This window comes from Ochotona curzoniae, unplaced genomic scaffold (assembly GCF_017591425.1).
Source record: "Ochotona curzoniae isolate NIBS_2020 unplaced genomic scaffold, NIBS_Ocur_1.0 contig_2210, whole genome shotgun sequence".
Taxonomy (NCBI): domain Eukaryota; kingdom Metazoa; phylum Chordata; class Mammalia; order Lagomorpha; family Ochotonidae; genus Ochotona; species Ochotona curzoniae.
In genome coordinates, this window is record NW_024465369.1 from 17019254 (window position 1) to 17041313 (window position 22060).

At 40.4% G+C, this 22060-nt stretch overlaps 1 protein-coding gene across 3 annotated transcripts in view; it reads right to left on the minus strand.

The window, feature by feature from the left end:
- CACNB4 (calcium voltage-gated channel auxiliary subunit beta 4) overlaps positions 1-22060 on the minus strand; it is a 263369-nt gene that overhangs the window by 23861 nt on the left and 217448 nt on the right. For all 3 annotated transcript variants that reach the window (XM_040971569.1, XM_040971567.1, XM_040971568.1), the window contains exons 4-9: positions 20767-20889; positions 15009-15139; positions 10791-10867; positions 9338-9357; positions 9035-9115; positions 7849-7907 (exon numbers count right to left, since the gene is read on the minus strand). In XM_040971569.1, coding sequence (XP_040827503.1) covers positions 7849-7907; positions 9035-9115; positions 9338-9357; positions 10791-10867; positions 15009-15139; positions 20767-20889 — 491 coding nt within the window. The remainder of the gene's footprint in view (positions 1-7848; positions 7908-9034; positions 9116-9337; positions 9358-10790; positions 10868-15008; positions 15140-20766; positions 20890-22060) is intronic.

The following is a 22060-nucleotide window of genomic DNA, read 5'->3' on the forward strand; positions in this document are numbered from 1 at the left end:
CCCCGGTACCCATTCGCTCTCTGGCTTCCTGTGGACAGACTCCAAGGACAGAGGTAGCCCCTGAATACGGCCCCTGTACGTCTGTAGTCCTCACTTTCTGTCCACTCCTTAGGGGAGTCAGTGAAAATGCAAATGCTAAGATGATTTGCATTTCTAATTTGTGTACTTCCAGGAGTTCCAAGAGAGGTGAGGCCTAGCAGTAATGGAACGTGGGCCGAGTAGCCAGGAAAAAGCGACTGTTTGCAGCTTTGTTAAGCATGTCCAGGCTTTTTACTGCATGTCTCTTAGGATAATTTATATTGCTGGGGAAGCTGGAACATAGTAATGACCATTCGTTCCTCTCAGGGTTTCAATTCAGACTGGACTGCCAGGGTGACTTCATTTGCTAATCTATGGTGAGCACCGCCATCTCCAAGCTTGGTTAATAAATAATGACTCCTTAATATATCCTAGAATTGTGATTCTTGCATCTCGAAATAGATTGTGTCATTGTATTTATAAACTGTAAATATCCAAGGAATTTTTAATTTTTAAACTTTTGAGAATTTTTAGGTCATGATAATTACCTGGTCCATTTTCAAACTGTCTTCCACAGAAACTATTTGTACTACAGGGAAGCTGAGATGGCAGCTTTCCAGCTTTGTCGCTGCCATGATGCCAGGCAGATACTTCTGCATTCCCATTTTCCACACTGAGGCTTACATATAATTTTACTGTAAAATGTTCAACTTCTAAAAGACATTGGAAAACACCAGCAGAACAACTACTTTGTCTCATTAAGAAGGTAACTGGGGCAAAGAGAGGGCACTGGACCTGTTTGTTACAGGCTATGATGGTCTAAACCACACTCCTGAGCATCAGGCTAGACTTGGTCACATGACCCCCTAATTTTGTTACACCAGAATTTTCTTCCCTAGCAACTTTGAGTCTTCAGGTCGCACACAAATCATCAAGCACAGGTACACAGACAACACTACTCTTGCACTGGAAGATGGTGAGGATTTCAGTCAAGTGGAGGTCATGTGACACCCCCCACCTGGCATTTCCTTTACTCAGTTGGTCAGTACAGCTTTGAACATGAGATATCATGGGTAGCTCCTTTTCTTTACAGAACAAGATTTGTTTGTGTACTTCTGGGTTTCCTGTTTAACAATGGAAATTTTGGATAAAAACATTCAAATGTTCTAGAGCAGTCCAAACACATGGTTGGGGACAAGTCTGTTGGTTTAGAGACAAATTAAACTTTTTTGACTAATGATTTTGAAGAGCCCAATATTCTATTTTGCTTAAATGAAAATTTCATTTTCCAGTATGATTCAAGTCAAATAGTGACTCTTGGTTCTTAGAATGTGAAGACTTTATCAAGAGATGCAGACTCTTATTTTTTCTGAATATTAAAAGTGTAAATTTTACAAAGTCACTTCCAAACACAACCGCAGTTTAAAAACACATGAAAGGTTGTTTTAAATGTGCCAAAAATGGAAGAAGAGGTGTGAAATCCAGAGGCTTTCTTTTTCAATTTCATGTGCTAGTCAAAATACAAGTTAAATTTAGTAACACAAGCTATTTATTGATAAATAATGCATATGAAATGGGACTCAACAGAAGAGACAGTCCTAGAGACTCTTCAGTGAGACAAAATAATAGTTTCTCTTTCTATGCAAAGATGTTTACTATTATAGAAAAGAAATTCCAAATCCCAAATTCATTTCTTAATAAAGACATCTCAACAAAGTAATTTCACTCAATATTTAGTGGTGTCAAGTTTATATAATTTTTTTTTTTACTTATTGTGCCACCCATCTTTTCTTCTTTTATGACTATACCTACACCTGCTAAGGTCTTAAAACACTCTTTTACAATTTATTTGGTATATAAGGGAACTTCAAAGAGTTGGCTGAAAAAATGAATTGAGAAGATATATTTTTATATCAATTTTAATGCATTTTTATAAAAACCATATATTTTTCATAATGCTTATTATCAATGAACCTCTATAAAGTTCCATCATATACGTGGATTTCAAATTTTTTGCACCTAAATAAATTCAATTTTTCAAAAAGTATTTCTTAAAAATATTTATTCCAATGGCACAGTGACACAGAGATGAAGAGACACAAAGAGATTAAGGGAGAGAGGCAGAGAGACAGCGCTCTTCAATCTGCTGGTTCACTCCCAAATGGCCCTAATATCTGTGGCTGAGTCAGGCTGAAGCCAGGATTCAGGAACTCCATCCAGTCCCCCAGTTGAGTGGCAGGAAATCAAGTACTTGAGCCACCACCCACTACCTGCCAAGCAAGAAGCTAAGCAGAGTAGTCAGAATTTGAACCCTAATCTATTAAGACATATGGTGTCCCAAACTGCAGCTTAAAGCTCACTATAATACCTGTCTCATAAGCTTTTCTTTTAATTCCATTTTCAACAGACTCTTTGTAGCACCCTCCTGTGTCTCTAAGAAGTTCTCTTGGGAACCTTCTGTGATATACTTTGTAATTATGCACAGTATGTGAAGGGCTAAAAGTTCAGTTCTCTAGAGGACTGAACGCAGCAGGAATTTTCTTTAGAAAACACTGAAAGTCATATTCTCTGAAATTCTCTAAACCCAACTACCACATATTTCTATGGAATTCATTATAATTGCTGTAATCGATCATGTGCTGTAAGTATGAGTTTTCTGTGGTTTTCTATGGAAAATGAATTACTGTCAATATTTTCACATTTATTCAAAACTAATTAGTATTTTCATGTTGGTAATATTTTACTTGTAATATTCTTTTACAGATGATCCTTGTTACATCTGACATGTGACCCAATAAGTATACATATTTTAAAAATTCTAGTATGCATGGGTTCCAAAGTACAGAACTACACATTTTTAGGAGGACAGGGATGAAAGTGACAGAACTGAAGTATCGTTATAGATCTTCTTGGCTGTTGCTTGATCAGGGACATGTCATGACATCTTTTGAGTTTCAGTGTCCTAATCAACAAAATGCAACAGTAGATATGCTATAACTATCTCATGGAACTGTCATTAGTAGCAAGAAAAGAAATATTTAAAATTTCCTTCTTAAATAATTATTCATAGCCTTTAGGAATAACTGGCATATGCATAATGTATTTAAGATAATTATCAGAAATTTGAAGATTTGAAGGAGATACACTTCTATTATAAACTATCCTCAAGAGTGCATAATCTGGGAGTGGGAGAGGCCTGGGAGGGAAATAGTGGGCTCATCCCTCTTGGGTTACCACTTCCACGGGAGGGCATAAAACTAGGACAGCGGCTGGAATGGGAATGGGGTGTGGGACAGACTGGATTACTGCTACACATACTGGCAAACCAGGGCAGAGGGCGGGCCTGGTGGGGGTTATTGCGGTCGCTCCAACTAGGCTGCAGCTCCCACTGGTTTATCCGAGGGCCACGTATGTGCTGGGCAGAACCAGGCTGGACTGCAACACCCATTGATTCCAGTGGAAGTCGGGAGTGAAAACAGAACCAACCCAGCAATTGCAACCACCAGCTGATGGGGCGATGGACTGTGCTCGGCCCTGTACTTGCTAGCACATACAAGAATCTGGTTTGAGCACACCTCAGACAAAGTTCCTTTGGAGGTCTCCCCAATCAAAATGCTGGACTCAGAACCCTAACCAAGAAAAGAGAGAAGACAGAACAGGTCAGCCAACCATCTCAGCTATGATGGACTATGTCAATCAGTGGATTCTTCAAGGACCTCACAGTGCTTGGAGTGGCAAGATTGGCAGCGATTCATAACTGTTGAAATATCAAAACCACTTGAGCAAGAACCTCAGAGCATGCCCTACATCCGGGACCTGTGGAGGGTGGGAAATTGGGTGGGCCTTCTCCCTTAAATACCCCCCTTTAAACATGAAGGAAACAATATGGAAAAAATACTAGTCTTACCCACTTTCCTGTAGCCCTTGAATCTTTCTACCCTAATTAACCATGTAAAGATTGTCAAAATAAAAAAAAATGCAAAAAAAAAATAATAAATAAACTATCCTCAAAAGTTAGCATTCTATCATGGATTCTCCCCACTTCTGTGAAATTTATACTACACTGTGAGGACTGGGCAGCTATAATCAAAACATCCTAAGTTAAGTATTTACATTTGAGATATAAAGAGGTCAATTATTTTTTTTCTGTCGGATGAGTCTGCATTTGAATATAAAACCATAAAAGAAATTCTAAGAGAATGATGTTGATTGAGACAGGAAACACTGCTGGTAAATTTCTACCGGATTATAGCTACAGATTATTTTTATTCTTACATGACTTGGCTGTGTTGTGATAACATCGAGCATTCCCATTTCATCTTTACAAATAGATATCATCTCTCTGAATTGCTCTAAGTTGTATTCTCAGCTTCTTTTGCAGTCTTTCTCAAATCTTTGATTCTCTTGATATGTTCCTTGAACAGCAGCTTCGTTTAGCTTCAGTTTCTATCTGTGTATGTTACACAGCGCTCACTTAAGCTTTTTTGGTCATGATCATTTAAGTCACAAAGCAGGTGACAAATGCCATAAAGTTGAACTTTATGGGTAACAACTTTATGGGTATTTGAAATGATTGACATAGGTTAACCAACTGCAAATACTACGACTACTTTTCATTCAACCTACAAGCGGTCTAATGTAGTCAACTGAACAAACTACACTGGACTGATGACTCCCAATGAGTGTGGCTTGAAATGAAGAGAGAAATTCCACACTGGTGCCACTGTAGCAATTTGTAGGTCTAGTTTATCTTTATCATTTGTGCATAAAAATCATTATACACTGAGATACTCATATAGAGAGAAGGTCCTTCACATTTACACTTCACATTTTCCTTACAGGTAATAGTAACTGGGGCCCACAATTACAATGACATTCACATTTTCCTTACAGGTATAGTAACTGGGGCCCACAATTACAATGACAACAATGAAGTTGCATAATAACTAGCTCTAAACTGTGTCGAATTATTTCAAAGGTATCCAAAATATTCTGCTGTCAATGATTCTATTATAGACAAGGTGTTGGACTTCAATCCAAGCTTTTTCAATGATTTTATAACCTGGATCTGGAAAGCAGTATTGAAGAAGAAAGCCTTTTTACCAGTGGATTTCTCCTTCACTGTTTCTGAAAAACACTGGGACTTTCCACTGACTTCTCATCTAGGCTACTGCCTTCACAGCTGCTGAGACACTGAGCAGGTGCTCATTAGAGAACATTGCTGATGTGCTTTATTGTGCTAAAGTCTTCTGCAGAATCATTCTTTTGGCTGGTTCCAGTTTTTCTTTCCATTTATTAATTGGTAACAAAATGCAGCAGATGTATTTGTATTTCACAGACGGAAGATTTGTCAGTCTATGTGAACCTACCGGCAAATTTTTTCTTATCAATTTCTCCACATACTCTTGCAAATAACTCACTGCTTTTCTGCTGTGCTGGACTCTAATTATTTGAAAGCAAGTCCACACTCTGGCTCTAACCTTTGACCTCTACCAGCTCTGTTGTGCAGAAGATTTCTCTAGGGCTGAGTCTGTCTCCAGCTACAATATGACTTTTTATTGCTGCTGGACTTTTGCTCCAGATTCTCTGTTGTGTCATCAGACTACATGAATACTTGGCATTGACATTTTAATTCTATCCCTATGATAACTGTATGTAATTGATGCAGACAATTCTGCTTGATCCAAGAAAATTCTCTGTTGGTATGAAATGAATTTCCTCTTTATCAAGAGGAGACATCAATTTTGTTTTGTTTTTTTATGCTTGAGTGTAATAATCAAATCATTCTTTGCTTTCGCTAAATCATCTAAAATCCTTTCTTTTAATCCCAAAGTCCTATCTTTCAAACCTTTAACAATATTGTTGTTCACAGGCATGCAATGTGGGGACTAAATCAGTCTAACATAAACCCAGGCTGCGTTACGGGTTTGTTCACATTGAGGGTTATGACAGGGTCAGAGGAAAGATGATTGTTCAAAACTATCTTAGAAGGTACTTCAGGTTAAATCCAAATGACACCAAGCAAAGCTCAAGAAGAACAGAGGCCTGTGCTACCTTCAATCAGTGGAGAGTTGTATGAAGGTAAGGGCCATGGATCAAAACATCCAAGGCCAGGACCAAGACCAAGGCTATTCAGTTAAACAGTCAGAGTGCAGCTCATTCTCTGTTATGTCTTTCAAGTCAACTCCCAAGAGCTAGCCATATATTTGTTTTGTTTTGTTTTAACAGGAGCAGACTGTCTGAGTGTGGCTGCTGGAAAGATTACCTGTCCTTCTAAATTCAATAGTCTAGTCTTCAGTGCTTCTCACTTGCATTCTTTGAAACCACTTCATTCTCTGCTTGTCTTCTTTTGAAAAGAGTGAAATGGGATAAAAATCTGCTTTTCTTTTATAGCTTTTGCACTCACTGGCAGAAGGGGGTAACTGTTCAACACAACCTATTTCTCCATCCTTCTGGATGCACAGGTAGGTAGTATTTTCCAGCCTCCTTTGCAACCAGGTATGAAGACATGACCAAGTTCTATCCAGTGAAATGAGAGAAGTCATCTGTACCTCCTCCAGATCCTGTACATTCCTTTCCTAGACCAGCTGACCGAGAGATCATCCCCAACAAACAGGTTCAAAATGACAATCTTTCTGTCCACTTCCCCCCTTCTCCTTCTCTAGGCCTTTTTCAGCCAGGAACACCTGTGTTTGATTGGCAAGTGAGCAACAACAAACTTCCATTGTGTCTATGTCATAAACACATTCTATTAAATTAGTGTGACCCACATTCATGTATTTTGTAATCCACACAATGGTGTGGAAACATTTTTTTTAATTAAAGTCTCAATTACTGAAAATAAAATCTGTTTATTTTTTTAATATATAGTCCTTAGCAATTAATGAATACTTTAACGCAATTATCCAAAAGACTTTTTGGGGGTTCAAATACAATTTGTACTTTGAGTATTTTTTCTTAAATACTAGCTTCATTAAAATCAATTTGAAAATATTTGGCTTTTTATAATTTGCTCCATTTAAGGGAACAAATTAAATAAACTCACTCATTTTTCTTGAAATGGGCTATTCAAATTTTTGTCAGCCCAAATCTCCTGTTTTTTTCATGCAATTTTTACTTGCAATGCATTCTACATTGTGAAAACTCCTAGTACTTAGTATTGGGTTAATCATGACTTTTTACATTGCGCTTCCAAGCATGGAAACTGTCATAGACATCTTTTGTAACATTCAAATGATCAAATGACTTGATGGCTCAAAGCTGAGCTTTACTACTAATAATAGGCCATGGTAGGAAAAATGCAAAACAGACCATGGCAACTGCAGGAATTACAAGATCATTTCCAAGAAAATAAGCCCAGAGCTAATCATCCTAAAAGGTATTATTTCCTCCAGGAATAGTCACTTTGGAAGGATTATGATGGAAACAATTCTTGTATCCTTCTGAGGAAATTCAAGCCTTTATATATTCATATCATACACACACAGTGTGCAAACACAAGCTCAAGTGATGTTGCCCAGCCTCATCAGCAAACCACTGCAATATTCACCAGATATATAACATATTTTAATTAGTTTATAAGAGTCTGTTATGACTTCAACATGAAATAAGAAAAATAAAAGCTAACATATTTCATGTTCCTATCTCCTTGGAGATTCGTGCCATTTTGCTTATTTTCAGAGCCCTTTCCTTCCCTGTCCCCCCAAAATGCAATGCTAACTTTTTAGTAAACTTCTGCAAATGCTGAAAACAAGATTCCATACATTTTTTTTCATACAATGTTTGGTTACAGGAAAATGAAGAATATACAAAAACATCTGTACATCTCACCTCCCATCAAACCTGTGCTTCAGGAAATCAAAGAGGGCTTTCTGCATCATGTCTGTTACCTTTGCAGAGGTGGGAACAAGAGAATGAGGCAAACAGAGAGAAAAGAGAAGTCAAATGTGAGAGCAGTTGAAGGGAAGGGCACTAGGATTGAACAGAGACCTTAATCACAAGCTCCTAAAGGAAATTATTGTGGAAGAAGCTTCTTATACGTGACCAAGCCCAGTGGCTGAAATTTCTCTTAGTTCTCTCCTCAGATGCCTAGGAATACATTAATAGTGCTCAAGACCCCCAAGGCAAACCTCTAGTCTCTGCCCTTGTTAAGGGAGAGGACTGCCACCAAGAAATGACAGGCTGTCATGCACAGGTGTTGGCCATCCTTGGCATGCCTAAGTTGTGCTGGAGTGCAGTGAGAAACAATTAAAAATCCCACAGGCAGTGCTGGGAATTATCTGATCGATCTGTGTTGATGGAAATTTTCTATTCCCATGGCTAGAATTTTGTCTCCTTTGTTTCCACTTTTCCCTATGACATTTCCAACTCTGACAGAAAGAGAGGAGAGATGGAATGCTTAGATCTGCCCCAAAGAGATTAATTTGTTCAACAAATGAGTACTGAGTGTACACAAATGTGTACAGGCTCAATGGGAATGGCACTCTGGAGGCATCTCCCTTTCAGATTTCAGCGTTCACCTATTTAAACCATGCTAGCACAAGGTCAAGAAGCCAATATCTAAAATGCCACACAAGCAAGTCCTCTACTTGCTACAGGATATTACTCAATTCCTCTCCAAAGCTCACCCATGTTTTTGGTGAATTTTTATCTATATCTCCTGTAAAATAAATAAGAACGCACATTTGGTAGAACATACTAATGTCTTGAGCACACAGTAGGGTGAGATTTGAGGGGTTTAGGTTTGCTGGAACATTGCTTATATATTCTCCTGTACTAGACTTACTCTAATAGTTCTAATAATAGTAGGAATGGTACAGGGTAATGCATAGAAGATGAAAAGGAAAGAAGGAGCACAAGGTCACATAATCCCACATTGTCCCTCCCACCTTCCCATCCTGAGAGCTGGCTTCCACTAATACCTAAATGTGGCCAGACTCTGGAGGAGCAAGCACCCACATGACCGGCTCCTGAGATTCTCAATGAAGAAGTGAAGAGTGACAGGTGATATTTGTACCTCGTAACCTTTCAGAGATGGCCCCACTAACACCACAGGGCGCATTGATGGCACGACATCATAAGGAGGAATGTGCTCCGTCTGAAAAAGATGATTCAACACATGTGACAAGCTAGGCTTGAGCATACTACCTTCACAGCCACAACATTCCCAGTGCTCATGTTCAACCATCAATGATGACAATGAGTCCCCCCACCAAGGAGGCATATCCCTTATTTTATAGCCATTGGGTCACTGAAATGAAGCATTGCAGGCACATATGTATAAAAACCTTAACAGACTTAAAAAGGAAACACAACTTACCACTTTTTGCTTCTGTTTTGCTAAAAAAACAACAATGAGAACCATATCAAAACATATCATTGCTGTAAGTGATAGTATAAGACCTTAAAAAATGGATGCAAGTAGGCATGTGTCCCTATCATTATCTTCCTTACTGCCCCATCACCCCCTCTGAAATGTCCATCTCTGTTATTTCATTCTGGATGTGCTGATTTTGAACATATGAGAAAAGCACACAGCTTCCTCCCTGAACAAACATACATGTGTCCTAATTCTACATTGGGAGGGGGTGATGGAAGGGAGTTCATCATGACACTGGACGTTCTGGGCCTGTCATTAACCATGGGCTTCTTCCCATGAGGAATACCGTACCCAGTGTGGCTGGGAACAAGTGGAAAAGATGAAACCAATAAAGAAAGCAGAGCAGCAACACAGGCTAGAATCACTACTTATTTTTAGGGGTGTAACTATGGTAAACCAAAGATACATTTGTAGTTTTTTTTTGTTGTTGTTGTTGTTGTCTTGCTCATTTTCTAGGATACTGATGTTTTCTTACAATGCTACTTAGATATTTTAAATAAATTCATAATGAGCCATTTCTGTTCCTTCCAGTAGGCAACAGTCAAAAACTACCATGTCCTGATAATGAAAGAGAAGGAAAATATAGTCAGCATCTGATGAAAGTACTTTTTGACCATGCAAGCAGGTCCAGCTTATTAGAAGGGTGGAGGAGGGGCAACCTAGAGCCCTGGTTTGGTTCAGAGTGCTAGAGATCAGAAGGGATTCATAAGAACAAAGAAGCAGATCTTCATAACTGACCCCAAACCACTTTTAACACACATGAAGCCGACCTGCTGTTTTGAATTGCCCATCACTTATTGACAGAATGAAATTGGTCTACGGGGTCAGAGAAGGTAGAGGGAGAAAATTCCTGTGTGAATGTGTCTATAATTTCCAATGAGACCACCACACCATACATCGTTGTTCATTCCAGGATATGATGTCTACTGTCAAAGCAGAAATCATCTACCACGTTCTCAGTCTCAACTCACCCAATCTCCATCATCCTTGCTATAACAGTACATTCAAATTTTCACACGGGGAAAAAAGTAGAATTTTTTAATAGCCTACAACGTTTTTCTCCTCTCTTATAGGCCCTCTCCACAGCAAAGTCTGCTGGGCACTTGGGTAGAAGGATGAACTTGTCACAGATTGGCATGATACAGTGGATAATTACCTCAGGAGTAGATAAGGTTTTTCAAAATAATAAAAATCTGAATTTCTAGTTCCATTAGGAATCTTTTAATCAAACCCAATCACTACCGCAAACAAATGAGCAATGACATTTTCAATAAAAGAAACTTTCAAAATCAAATGTTTGATTTGTTTCCAAATTAGCAAAAATACTTGCATGTATCTTCAAATATTAAGAAATGAATACATCCCATTAAAACAGCATAACTAAGACCCTCACCTGTGGATGTGGGAGTTGCTCGGAATGTCCCTGATACCATTTCTCCCAGACTTGAGGAAGAATTTCCACTTGATTTCCTAGGATATAGAAAAGGAACTTAAAATTCCCTTCCCAGGTCCTTTGAAAACAGACTTGGAGAGCACAAAGTGTTTATTGGCCTTCATGCCACTAAAAGATACAAAACACACACATTCCCACTCCACAGAACTTCAAGAATCTGTCCAAATGTTTTCCTTGACCTCATTTCTCAGAGAAAGTAGGAAACTAATGAGATTCCAGAAAGACTTCACAAAAGTATTTCTTCCGGGGATTCAGTGTAGAAATCAGGCCGAGGAATCAGGCCAAGGAATTACTAACAGGCATGTGCTTCTGAACTGCTTGCTAACCTAACACCAGTCACTAAGACACAAATTTGAGCTGTCTACCAAAGCTCTGCAAACAGCAAGGAGCGGAAAGTATATAGCACAGAAGGTTAAGCCTCCGCTTGAGACACCTGCACTCCTCCTGGAGTGTGTTTCTGTGCCAGCTCCTCTGCTTCTGGCTTAGCCACCTGCACTTGGGAAGGCTGTAGAGGCTAGTCCACGTGTGTGTGCCCATGCCACTCACATGAGCATCCTAGAGAAGGCTCCTGTTTCCAGGCTTCAACCTAGCCACACCCTGGCTGCTTCAGTCATTTGGGGAGTGACCAAGAAGGTGGAAGGTGAGTCTCTCTCTCTCTGCCTTTCAAATAGATGAATATACAGATATTTTTAAGTCACAATACTAAAGGAATCACTTCTTCTAGAAACTGATTATGTGGGGGTCTGAGTTAAGAATTAACATGAAGGAACGAGTCACAAATAATATCATATCTGACCTAGATTGAAAGCATTAATCTCCTCCCATGTGCTGTGGCAGCTCCTCCGGAACCTACAAAGGCCCCAGAGTTCACATTCCCATTTCACAAACATTCCTCACTTTTGATACGTCAGAGACTGATCTGTACTCGGGAAAATGGGATTTCTCATCCCAGCATTGCCATTTAGTCAGCTTCCCCATTTGTAAGACACACAAGCTTCACTTTACAGGGCTGGTATGAGGATGAAATAAGACCAGATCTGTGAGCTCTTGGCTTAACTTTGTGCTGCCCCAAGGTCTTGGATTCAAAAGTTTATAACAAATTGTGGACTAATAAATAGCAGCAATGAAACTCTGAAAAACGATGAATTCATTTATTATTTATTTATTTGGTTACACTTCCATATTCTAGAAGCTAGGACTACAACCAATGGGTAATGGCAGAAGAGAATCTTTTCCCTTTAATGGGTTACAGTGTAGGAGGAGGATATACCAGTGCTAAACCACATAAGTAGGTAAATACACAATATTTCTGAGAGGAGTAAGAGCAAAAGAGAAAAGTCAGCCCAGGAAAGGGATAGGAAGTACAGAGAAGAATAGGGGCCATGTAAATACAGTGGGTAGGAAAGGGGGCCTTGGAAATGTGATGCTGAATAAAGACTTAAAGCAGGAAATAAAGTGAGCTGGTGAAAATGTGAAGGAAAAGCGATGGAGACAAATGCAAAGGCCCTGAGGCCAGAACCTGTGTTCCCCGTGTGTTTAAAGAAGAGCATGGAAGACGAAAGTCTAGAGAAAGGGACTATCTGATGAAAACACAGGCAAGTTACACACTAAGAAGACTGATAATTAGAAGTGGCTCAGTATGTCCCTTTGAGATCTATTTCTAATAAAAAGGCTCCCTGTTTGATAAGGGCAAAAAGGGTTCCAAAGAGCCGAAGAGCTTTTAAAAATTTTTTATTTAAAAAGGGCCCAATAGAAGTATAACCTATCAGGATCATAACTGGTAACTCATAGACAAAAGACTCAAATCAGCATTAAACAATGGCAAAACTACAAAGGCATATGGGGAGAATTAGGAGCAATCTCAACAACCTCTTAACAGGAGGTCATATGCATAGAGCAGGGGGGACCCCAGAGTGGAGCAGGGGGACAGGAGGAGGCTTGTATCCCAACCCTGAAGACTCCCAGATCCTCACCAAGGACTATCAGTATGAGCTCCGAGGACTACATCCCAACTGCCAAGGAGACCACAGGGAATTGGAGTGCCTTTGGAGGCGGAGAACTCTGAGGTCACCCACCTCCCTTTGGATCTACCACATGTGATGGGAAAAGCCCATACCCTGCCTTGCCGGATCCAAGGTCATCGGAAGGACAACCAGGAGCCCTGAGTGGTCCGCAGAAACAGAAATACAGTAAACTTCCTTCAGGACTAGGGAGGGGAGCTTTCTCTGGTTTGTGCCTGGTTCCGACTTTGGGTCCCCACCCTCTCTCGTAATGACCATCAGGATCACTCCAGAAACCCCTCAAAACAAACTAAAAAATAAACAAACAAATAACAAAAAACAGCAAGGAAAGCTTAGAAACAGGAAATGGGCAGTGGGGATGCACTTATAACTCACTGGGTAGGACACAAAGATTAGTTAGTCCTCACTAGGGTATTGAAGATTTCTCTGCACACCCCTCCTAAAACTGCTCACCTAAACTGTTGACATATGTCTTGTTACAGTTATAGAGTTAGACTACCTGAAAAACAGCCAGGTTCTGCAAAATCATGCTTCAATGCTATAAACTGCTAAATACTAAAATTAAAATAGACATGAGACAGCTGAATAGTAATCTATAGCCATTTTAAGGTGTATAGAACCCAGCTGTATATAAACTAATAATTGTAATGTCAATGTAGAAGTCATAGGATGTGGTTCAGAAGTTGCACTCTTTTTTTTTTCTTCTTTTCTCTCTCTCTCTTTCAACATGCTGGTTACACAATACCATGTCAACTAATTCCATTATGTTATAAATTGTTACTGATGTAATGTTGGGGCTTTTAATTGATTGGGATGATACTCTGTCGGCTCTACCTTCAGACCAGAGATGGTCTCCCCAAGAAACCGTTGAACTTATCTGGACAATAAGATGCTGGACCCTATGCTTTGTAGATGCTTGCAAGGAAAGAATCTCAACTGAATTTGAACTGTGGTGATGCAACAAGGTGGAAGAATCCACCATGGGAGGGGTGGGTTTCTGGGGAGGAGGGGGTATCCCAGTGCCTATAAAACTGTGTCGCATGATGCAATGTAATCAATAAAGATTTTTTTAAATCAAAATAAAAAAAGGCTGAACAGAAAATAGATATTGTATATTCACAGAGTACTGAGGTCTACCATATCCAGATGTGGGGCTATAATGCAACATGCATCCCTGCTTCCAGACAAAAGATAGATTCCCAATGAAACTGTTGGACATGTGTATACAATGGGATACTGGACTGTCTGACATTGTCTGTACCAGCAATATAGGGGTACACTTACATTAGAGACTGATGGAATTATGATTCCTTATGAAAGTCTATACCATTGTAGCAAAATGGGGAAAATCTGTCGGGGGTGGGAGCTGGGTGGGAATCCTAGCCTATATGAAATTGTACCACATAATTCAAAAATTCAAAATAAAAATATTTTTAAAAATAAATAAATAAAATAAGTTTCTGTTGATCCTTGGGGAAAAAGAAAACAGATGTTGAGGGGCAAATGATCAAAACTGTTTCTACTTCAGGATTTTAATGAAGACTATAACATAAGTGAAATTCATGTTTCAGTATGTAATTTCCCAGAAGGATGTAAACATGTCCAGTGGTGTGCATGCATTCCCTGGACTTTTGGCCACCTGCATTCAGAGATCTAAATGGCTACTTCATTAGCTGCCTAGAAGTTGATTCATCGGCAGCTAGCCAGTGCTTCACTCCAACACCAGCAGATGGGAGACGTCACAGAAACCTGGATGCACACAGTTCCCATGTACATTCTATGCCCATCGAGAGTCTGAAAATGAACCAAGAAGAGCCACGATGCTGATTCAGGTCAGTTCCCACTTGCTTTATGGACAAGGATGGTCTATGTGATTCTCACAGGGAAAAGCTTGGTGCCCAAGGAGGGGGTAGGTTTGTGGAAGCTACAGAAAGCAGCTTCAGCTTCCATTATGGAATTCACCCAGATGCCAGCATGCGACGGAGACAGTGAGCTCTCTGAAACCCTTCTGTTTCAACTGCACAGCCCCCTGGACCTAGAAGAGTCTTGTATTCTGAAAACACATGGTTTTAACCTGGTCATCAAACTTGAAAACATCTCCTAACTTTCCTACCAAAAAGGAAAAGAGGAAACTTACCCTCCGTGGAAACGCCCTCGTTTTTGCTCTTGCTGAATCCGTATATTCTCCAACCTGAGCGGACTTGGGATGAATCCGATCTCACAGCCCTCCTTCACCAGCCTTCCTATCCACCAATCATTGTTGTATTTCTGGAATGCAGAAATATAATGGCTATCAGTAGGAATTCATTCATCGTCACATTTCATTCAGTAATCTCAGAGGACCAGGAGGATGAACCGTTGTGATATTATACTCTATAATATAAAAATGTCCCATTACAGATTCTATTATAGTAGGAGTTTCTAAAAGCTCACAGAAATACATATTATGAAAAACTATGAATGGGTCTCCAAACAAATATACATTATGGAAATGTCTATTATGAAAAAAATTATACATGGATTTTAAAATATGTTTCCAGGAAAACAAACTTACCTTTGAATTCTACTTTTCCATGACATTGAAAAGCATACTCTTAAATATACAAGTGGAACTTTAATTGATTACAGCAAGGTTCTGTGAATTTCTTCCATAAGGATCTAAGTAGTACATATTTTAGATTTTATAGGTAAGGTAGACTCTATTCCCATTTCTTGAATATGCTGTTCTAGTAGAAAAGTATTCACAGACAAAAGCAAATGAGCATAGTTGGGTTTTCACAAAATTTTTTCTTGACAGCAAAGGTGGACCAAATTTGGCTCAATGGGCTAAAGTCGGCCAATCCCGGGACTAGCCAGTCCTGACCTGTTGATTCTTTCAGTCTTTGCCCAGAAGCCCTAGCACATTCTTTTTTTTTTTCAGATTTTAAATTTTCATTTATTCATTTGTTTTTAGCACAGAGCTTAATAGGCACTGGGATTTTCTGCCCCCTTCCTCAAGTTTCGTCCTCTTCCCACTGATTTACCCTCCAGTTTTACAGTGGGTGTCTTTCATGAACATCCATAAGCCCTTGCCAATTCTTAAGGGATGGATTTAATAAGGATAAATGTTTCATCATTATAAATGGAACTCTGGAAGGTAAGACAGCTAGGCATGAGGTAAAACACACTTGTATTTTGTGGTTTGTCAAAAGCTTTAGGTAACAGTTAACTGTCTGTAGTCTACTGCCATGAAGAAAGAGCTATAATCTTTCAAATAAAGAGAAAAAACCCCTACTCTTGAAAAGTTTGAGTGTAATACACACTTAGATGTGGAAATTTAGAAATAATCTCTAAATGGCTTGAAGTCTAAGAGAAACTCTAGGATTTCCATTTAAATAAACACTATAGGACAAGCATTTAGACTGGCAGTTTAGATGCCTGCCCCTATACTAGAGTACCTAGACTTGATGCCTGGCTGTAGCTTCTGACTCCAGCTTCCTGCTAATGCAGCCCGTGGGAGGCAGCAGTGATAGCTGCATCCCTGTGGGAGGTAAGGCTAGAGTTCCTATTTCCTGAAATCTACCAATAGAGTTTTAGCCTGGCCCTGGCTATTCAGTGCATTTGTAAGGCCAATCAGTAAGTAGATGGGAGTGCTTTCTCTGTTTCTCTTTTTCTGTTTCTTTCTTTGCCATATAAATAAAGTTCCATGACATGTAAACTTGGGACACAGGTCCACATAAAGACTTCAACCAACGTAGGGTAAGATTCTGTCAACCTGGCCCTATTTCACAGGTCAGCAAAAATGGATTTGTAATTGTAGGTTTACTGACTCCCGGGGCAGAAAGTAATTTAGTCCAAACCACCTGCCTTAAGGGAAGGTTTCAGCAGGGTCATTTCTAGAAAAACAGATTCCTATCATTAACACCTTTCAGGGATGATTCCAAAAAACTTCCTTTACTCCAATAACTTCCTTTGTCATCTTTACAATGTTGGATATGATTGACTATCTCTTTGATCATACATATATACATATTGTTTCAAAATATAACAACATATAATATGTCTTGCTTAGCTCAGAGAAAAGTGGAACCCTACCTCCCTCTGTATCTGTACATCTCTGAAGGATAATGACATGTGGTAAAGGAGGAATGTTACTCAGCATAAAACTCTGAGTAATAGCCTCACACTCAGAAACAGGGATTGGGTCTTTATTTGCACACAACTCCTACACAAGGTATGTAAAGTATGTAGTATTAGGCTACATTGAAAGAAATGCTGAATTAACCTGAGATAAAATCTTGAACAATACAGATCACAGATTTCCCCATCTTCCTGCCTTTACCTTTTACTTAGGATAAGATGCTGGAAATAATAAGCTTGTTTATTTTGAGTTAACAAAAGGCAAGGGAACCCTTTTAGAATCTTTGCTGTATAGGTCTGGAATTTAAATTCTACTGTGGTGGGGGAATAAACAGTCTATGAGTCACAGTTTCTAGGGCTTAACTTGAAATTAAGTTGGCACATTGGAGTACTAATTTGTTAAATGGTACCCAAGTGGCCTTAAAGGGCTTCGTAAAATGGTTAACACAACTTTCTCAAGTGGTTCAACTTAGTTCTAGGAAACAGTTAAAGAACAGAAGATGCTGACTCAATGGAAATGAAAGTCCTTGGAGCTACTTAGAAGAAAGTCACTATGTAAATTAAAGAGCTTAATTTGCTTATCATTTTCGTTTTTGGGACAAGTACAGAGGTTGACTTTCTCTGCATTTAAAGCTTTTCACTACTGAGAAAGTATTTTACACGATGCCTACAAGATGGTCTCCTAGGCAATGGATTAGTGAAAAGGCTGCACCTGATTATAGAAATGGGTTCATTTGTGTTCATGTTCCAGGAGCCTATGCCCACTTTCTGCAAATGTCACCTTAGCGTCGCTCCAATCCTCAGTTTGAGTTTCCTAAAAGGATGAGGACCTTGTAAGATACTTTTCATTTGGTCTTTTAAGACTGGAAAATGTGCAGCTGTGGCCCACATAGGGTTTCTAGATAATGTCATAGCTCAAACTACCAAAGTTATCAGTGAAGAACAAATTGAGAATACTAATAGGTGCAGGAAGGTAGCAAAACCAGCCCAATGGTTGTGAGAGTGAGTGTGCTTGTGACATACGAGAACTGACAGCTGCTTCTCTTCGGAAACAATGGGTGTCAGCAGCCAAGGAGGCTGGCCTAGTCATTTTTGACAGGAATGGCATGACAGACTCAACACTTCAGATGCTGGGGCACATGTTTTAGGTCAAGGGTCCTTGTCTTCCAGGAACATCCTCACTTCACCCACCATCAAGATTAGAAGCTTCAAGTTGCTGCTGCCTCAATTCCTCATTACCAAGGCTCTGGGCTGTCTGTGTCAGTACTTGTCATTTCCCTGCATGTGGCAATGATAAATGACCTGTATCGAAGGCCTGTCCCTCCTTGCACACTTTTGTCTGCTCAAATGTTCCCTTTTCCCACCAATCGCTCTTCTCTGTTACTATCAGCATGCACAGGTGCTCCAAGAGCTTCCACCTTACATAAAGTCTTTTTGTAACTTCCTACCCTTCCTTGTCCATGGTACAGTCAACGTCAATCTCCTTGAAACCTCCAACCCACAACCAAGTACACTTTAAAACAAAAAGAAAAAATAATGTTAATTGCAATCAATGTTAATTACAATCTAGATCTCAAATTTCACTGCATTGTTCCCTCTTCATGTTTTCCTTTTAATTTATATTTCTAATCTTTTTCTCCTAGTACAGCAAATGGAGACCAACCAGTGTGACTTGTCACCCAGGTTCTCAATTCTGCAGAGAACAAGGTGGTTCAATAAAGTAATGCTTTCTTTGGCTTCAGCCTGATTCTTGGGCCTGTTCTCCATCTTTGTCTGCCTTTCCCTCTCTCCTCCAGTCCCTTACTGTACTATTAGCTGTCCTTTTGCATCCTCCTATATTTTACCAGGTCTAGCATAGAAAATATCACTAAGTCTTCCTCCTCCTAAAAAGAAAAAAAAAAAACATAAACTGAATCTCAAAAGCACTCACTCAGTTCTGTGCTATCTCAGGTCCATGCTATTTCCCCTGGTTACAACCTATCCTCTTCAAACCACAGCGTTCATGAAGAACAAATTGTAGCTGCTCTCTACTGGCCTCCAGATTATGTGGCTAAGAGCCTTTCCAACACTTTCATAGAGAATTTCACAGCACCCAAGACACAGTGTCCTGGGGAGCAAATTCATAACCACATCCACCCCTGTACCAAATCTGTCCTGCTCTTGACTGTCTCTGTTTTTAGAGAGGACAATATCCTCTACCTTTCCAAGCAAAACAAAGACACTGGCCTCTACCCTATGTTTTCCCGCCCTCCCACCCCCACTTTCCCCTCCCCACCCAGGTGAAATCTCTGGATCCTGTCCATTTGTCCCTTACCTCTATCTCCAAGTTGGCCCCTCTATTCTCTGTTGCAGCCACTGTCTTATCTCTAGGGTGTGTTCTCCCACCTGCGCAATGCTCATCAGAGCTATCATTCTAGGACACAAGTTTGGTCACATTCATATCATGGATCTCAAGTTCCTCTGCAAACCACTGCCTGGTGTGCAAGTCAGGCATATTTACGTGGCCCAAGCAGTCCCAGCGTCTCTGTCGTAGCCCCTGTATCACTTCTTCCACTATCCTGCAGCCATGGTGCCTGACTTGCAGCTGTTCCTTCCACTTGGTGCCACCCTCATTCCCAACCCTCGCCTAGCTCCCTCAGCTTTTGCCACTTCTGCAGCTCTTCTCAGCTTCCCCATTCCCTCCTCCCCACCCTGGTGGCCCCCTCCCTCTTTCTTTGGACACCCCTAATACCAATTCAGTCTTTCTGTAATGGATCTTGTCTTCTGTGAGGATACTGCACACTTGTCCATCTCTCCCACCAGACTTGGTTCTTCCTGCCTGTGATCCTAGCATTGGATCCTCCATTGCCAAACAGAAGGTCTGATATAAAGCAGAATTTCATGCCTCCTAGGTTGAGAACAACAACACTTCTGATGACTTGCAGTGGCAAGTCTACCTTTCAAGATACACAGCCTCAAGTCCTCCTTTAATTGTTTCAATTTTTATGCTTTGTTTTCCAGAATCCTCAGTCCTCTCCATAGCTTTAATACTTTGAGTTAATTATTCAACATGCTAGTGTTGGTTCTGAGGTCCCAGGGTCATGGGACCACAGTCTGAGGTCTAATAACTACAGCATCTGTCAGGCTCCCAACTTGGGTTCCCTAAGCTGGATCTATGGTTGTATTACTGTATAGCAACTGTAGGTGATTATAAGGGGACCATAGGGCCACAGGTCTGGTCTAAATATACTCTAGGATTTCAAATGTTGACTGTGATCCACTGTTGTGAGTGACAGGACAAGCAAGGATATGAGCCTTCCTAATCTCAGTGAGGACTGGGCTTTTGGCACCATGATGAAGATGCTACTTGGGACAGCCATATCTCACAATGAAATCCCTTCCCCTTGAAAGGCAGCAAGTGATAACTGAAGTACCCAGGTCCTAATCATTCACATAGGAGACTCCAGTTTAGTCTTTGTGCACCTGGATTTGGCCTAGCCCTGCCCAAGCTGTTTTGGGATTGTGGGAGAGAATCAGCAAATGGAAGAACATTCTTTCTCTGTGTGTGTCTTTATGCCTTTTCAAATTAATTAATTTATTAACTAAAAGTAGCTCTTATTAAAAAGTCAGCTGAAAACCTCCCTGAGAATCAATGGCTGCCAATGGCCTGGGAATTTAAATGAGACTGCACTGGCAGCTCCACAGGGCTCCCCTTGGCCAGCTTTGCTCAGAGCTATCTCCTGGCTCCAGTCATTTCACAGGTCAAGGGATGCAGTGTGTTGCACGCTTCCAGTTACCTCTTTAATATGGAGAAAGTCCTTGGCATCAAAAGAAATGGCAGTGCTTGGAACAGGCACATCCTCGTCCAGGGCGCCGCAATAGCTCACATTCGTCTTCACAGCAAATGCCACAGGCTTGGACTGGGGTCAGGGCCATGGCACAAGGACAAGAGAGGGAGGAAGAGAGAGGAGCATTTTTCAGACAAAGAAGGAAATAGAGGGGACTGACAGCAGCAAGCACCAAGGACAATTACTTTCAAAGAGTGAGTGCTAGTGGGTTGCATATTCCCAAACAGTATTAACAGACTGGTAGAGAGGACTCTGAAAATGATTCAGTCCCACTGGCATGGCCATTTTTGTCTGTATTGTAGCACTTTCCAGCATTCCAAATACAGATCTGCATCTCAAAGTGTGGGAAAAACAAGTGAGATGGCAACGAGACAGTTGGCACTTTGCTATCTAGTCAGAAGTGTCATTTCACAGGGAATCCTGCTTTGGGATACAGGAAATACATACTCAGGTTTGGAGAATGGTAAAAGGCAGGTGGTATGGTAACTATTTCTGAATTAACTTTAGATCCAAAAGTCCTCGGGATCCCACATAGTGGCATACATGGTCCCTCCAGGGAAACCACGCACAGTTAGGGCTCAGCCAGATGGGGCAGGAGCTCTACACACATCATTGCCTCCCTAGCTCACAAAAGGTTTATTCTGAAACTCTTTTCATACAAAATGATCTGCAACTGGTGCCCGCGCAGACCAAGGAGCCAGCATGGACAGACAGCTGAGCAGCCCCCATGGCCATAGGACAGATTTGGAAGAAAATGTTAAAACAAAAAGCAGCTACATGTGAGAAGATCCAGATTTCTGCAACTCTGGGTTGTGCTGTTTCTGGCTCATGTTTTTGTGCTGGGAGCTGGGGCAGGGAGCAACAGGGGAGAAAATACTGAGTCAGAATCTCATGAATGCCGTTCTTGGGCATTGCCAAAAATGAGCCTTCTGCCAACAAGACAGAGATGCAACAGGTATCCACGCTAAGACAGATAGGATAATGGTGGCAGGTAGGCAAGCTATCTCCCATGTTACAAAGATTTCATTATTAAAATAGAAAGGAGGAGGAAGTCATTTTATTTGGGCTTTGATTTTCCCTCCAAAAGAAAGGCTGCACCAGTTTGCCTAAGGAGGCTGCCTTGGAGGGCAAGGACATGAAGCTGGCCATGACCCCTGTCTAATATGCTGTTGTTCATAAAAATGTCATTTGACAAAATCTGTCTATACCAAAAAAGAATTTTTTTAATACTGGGAAGACAGAA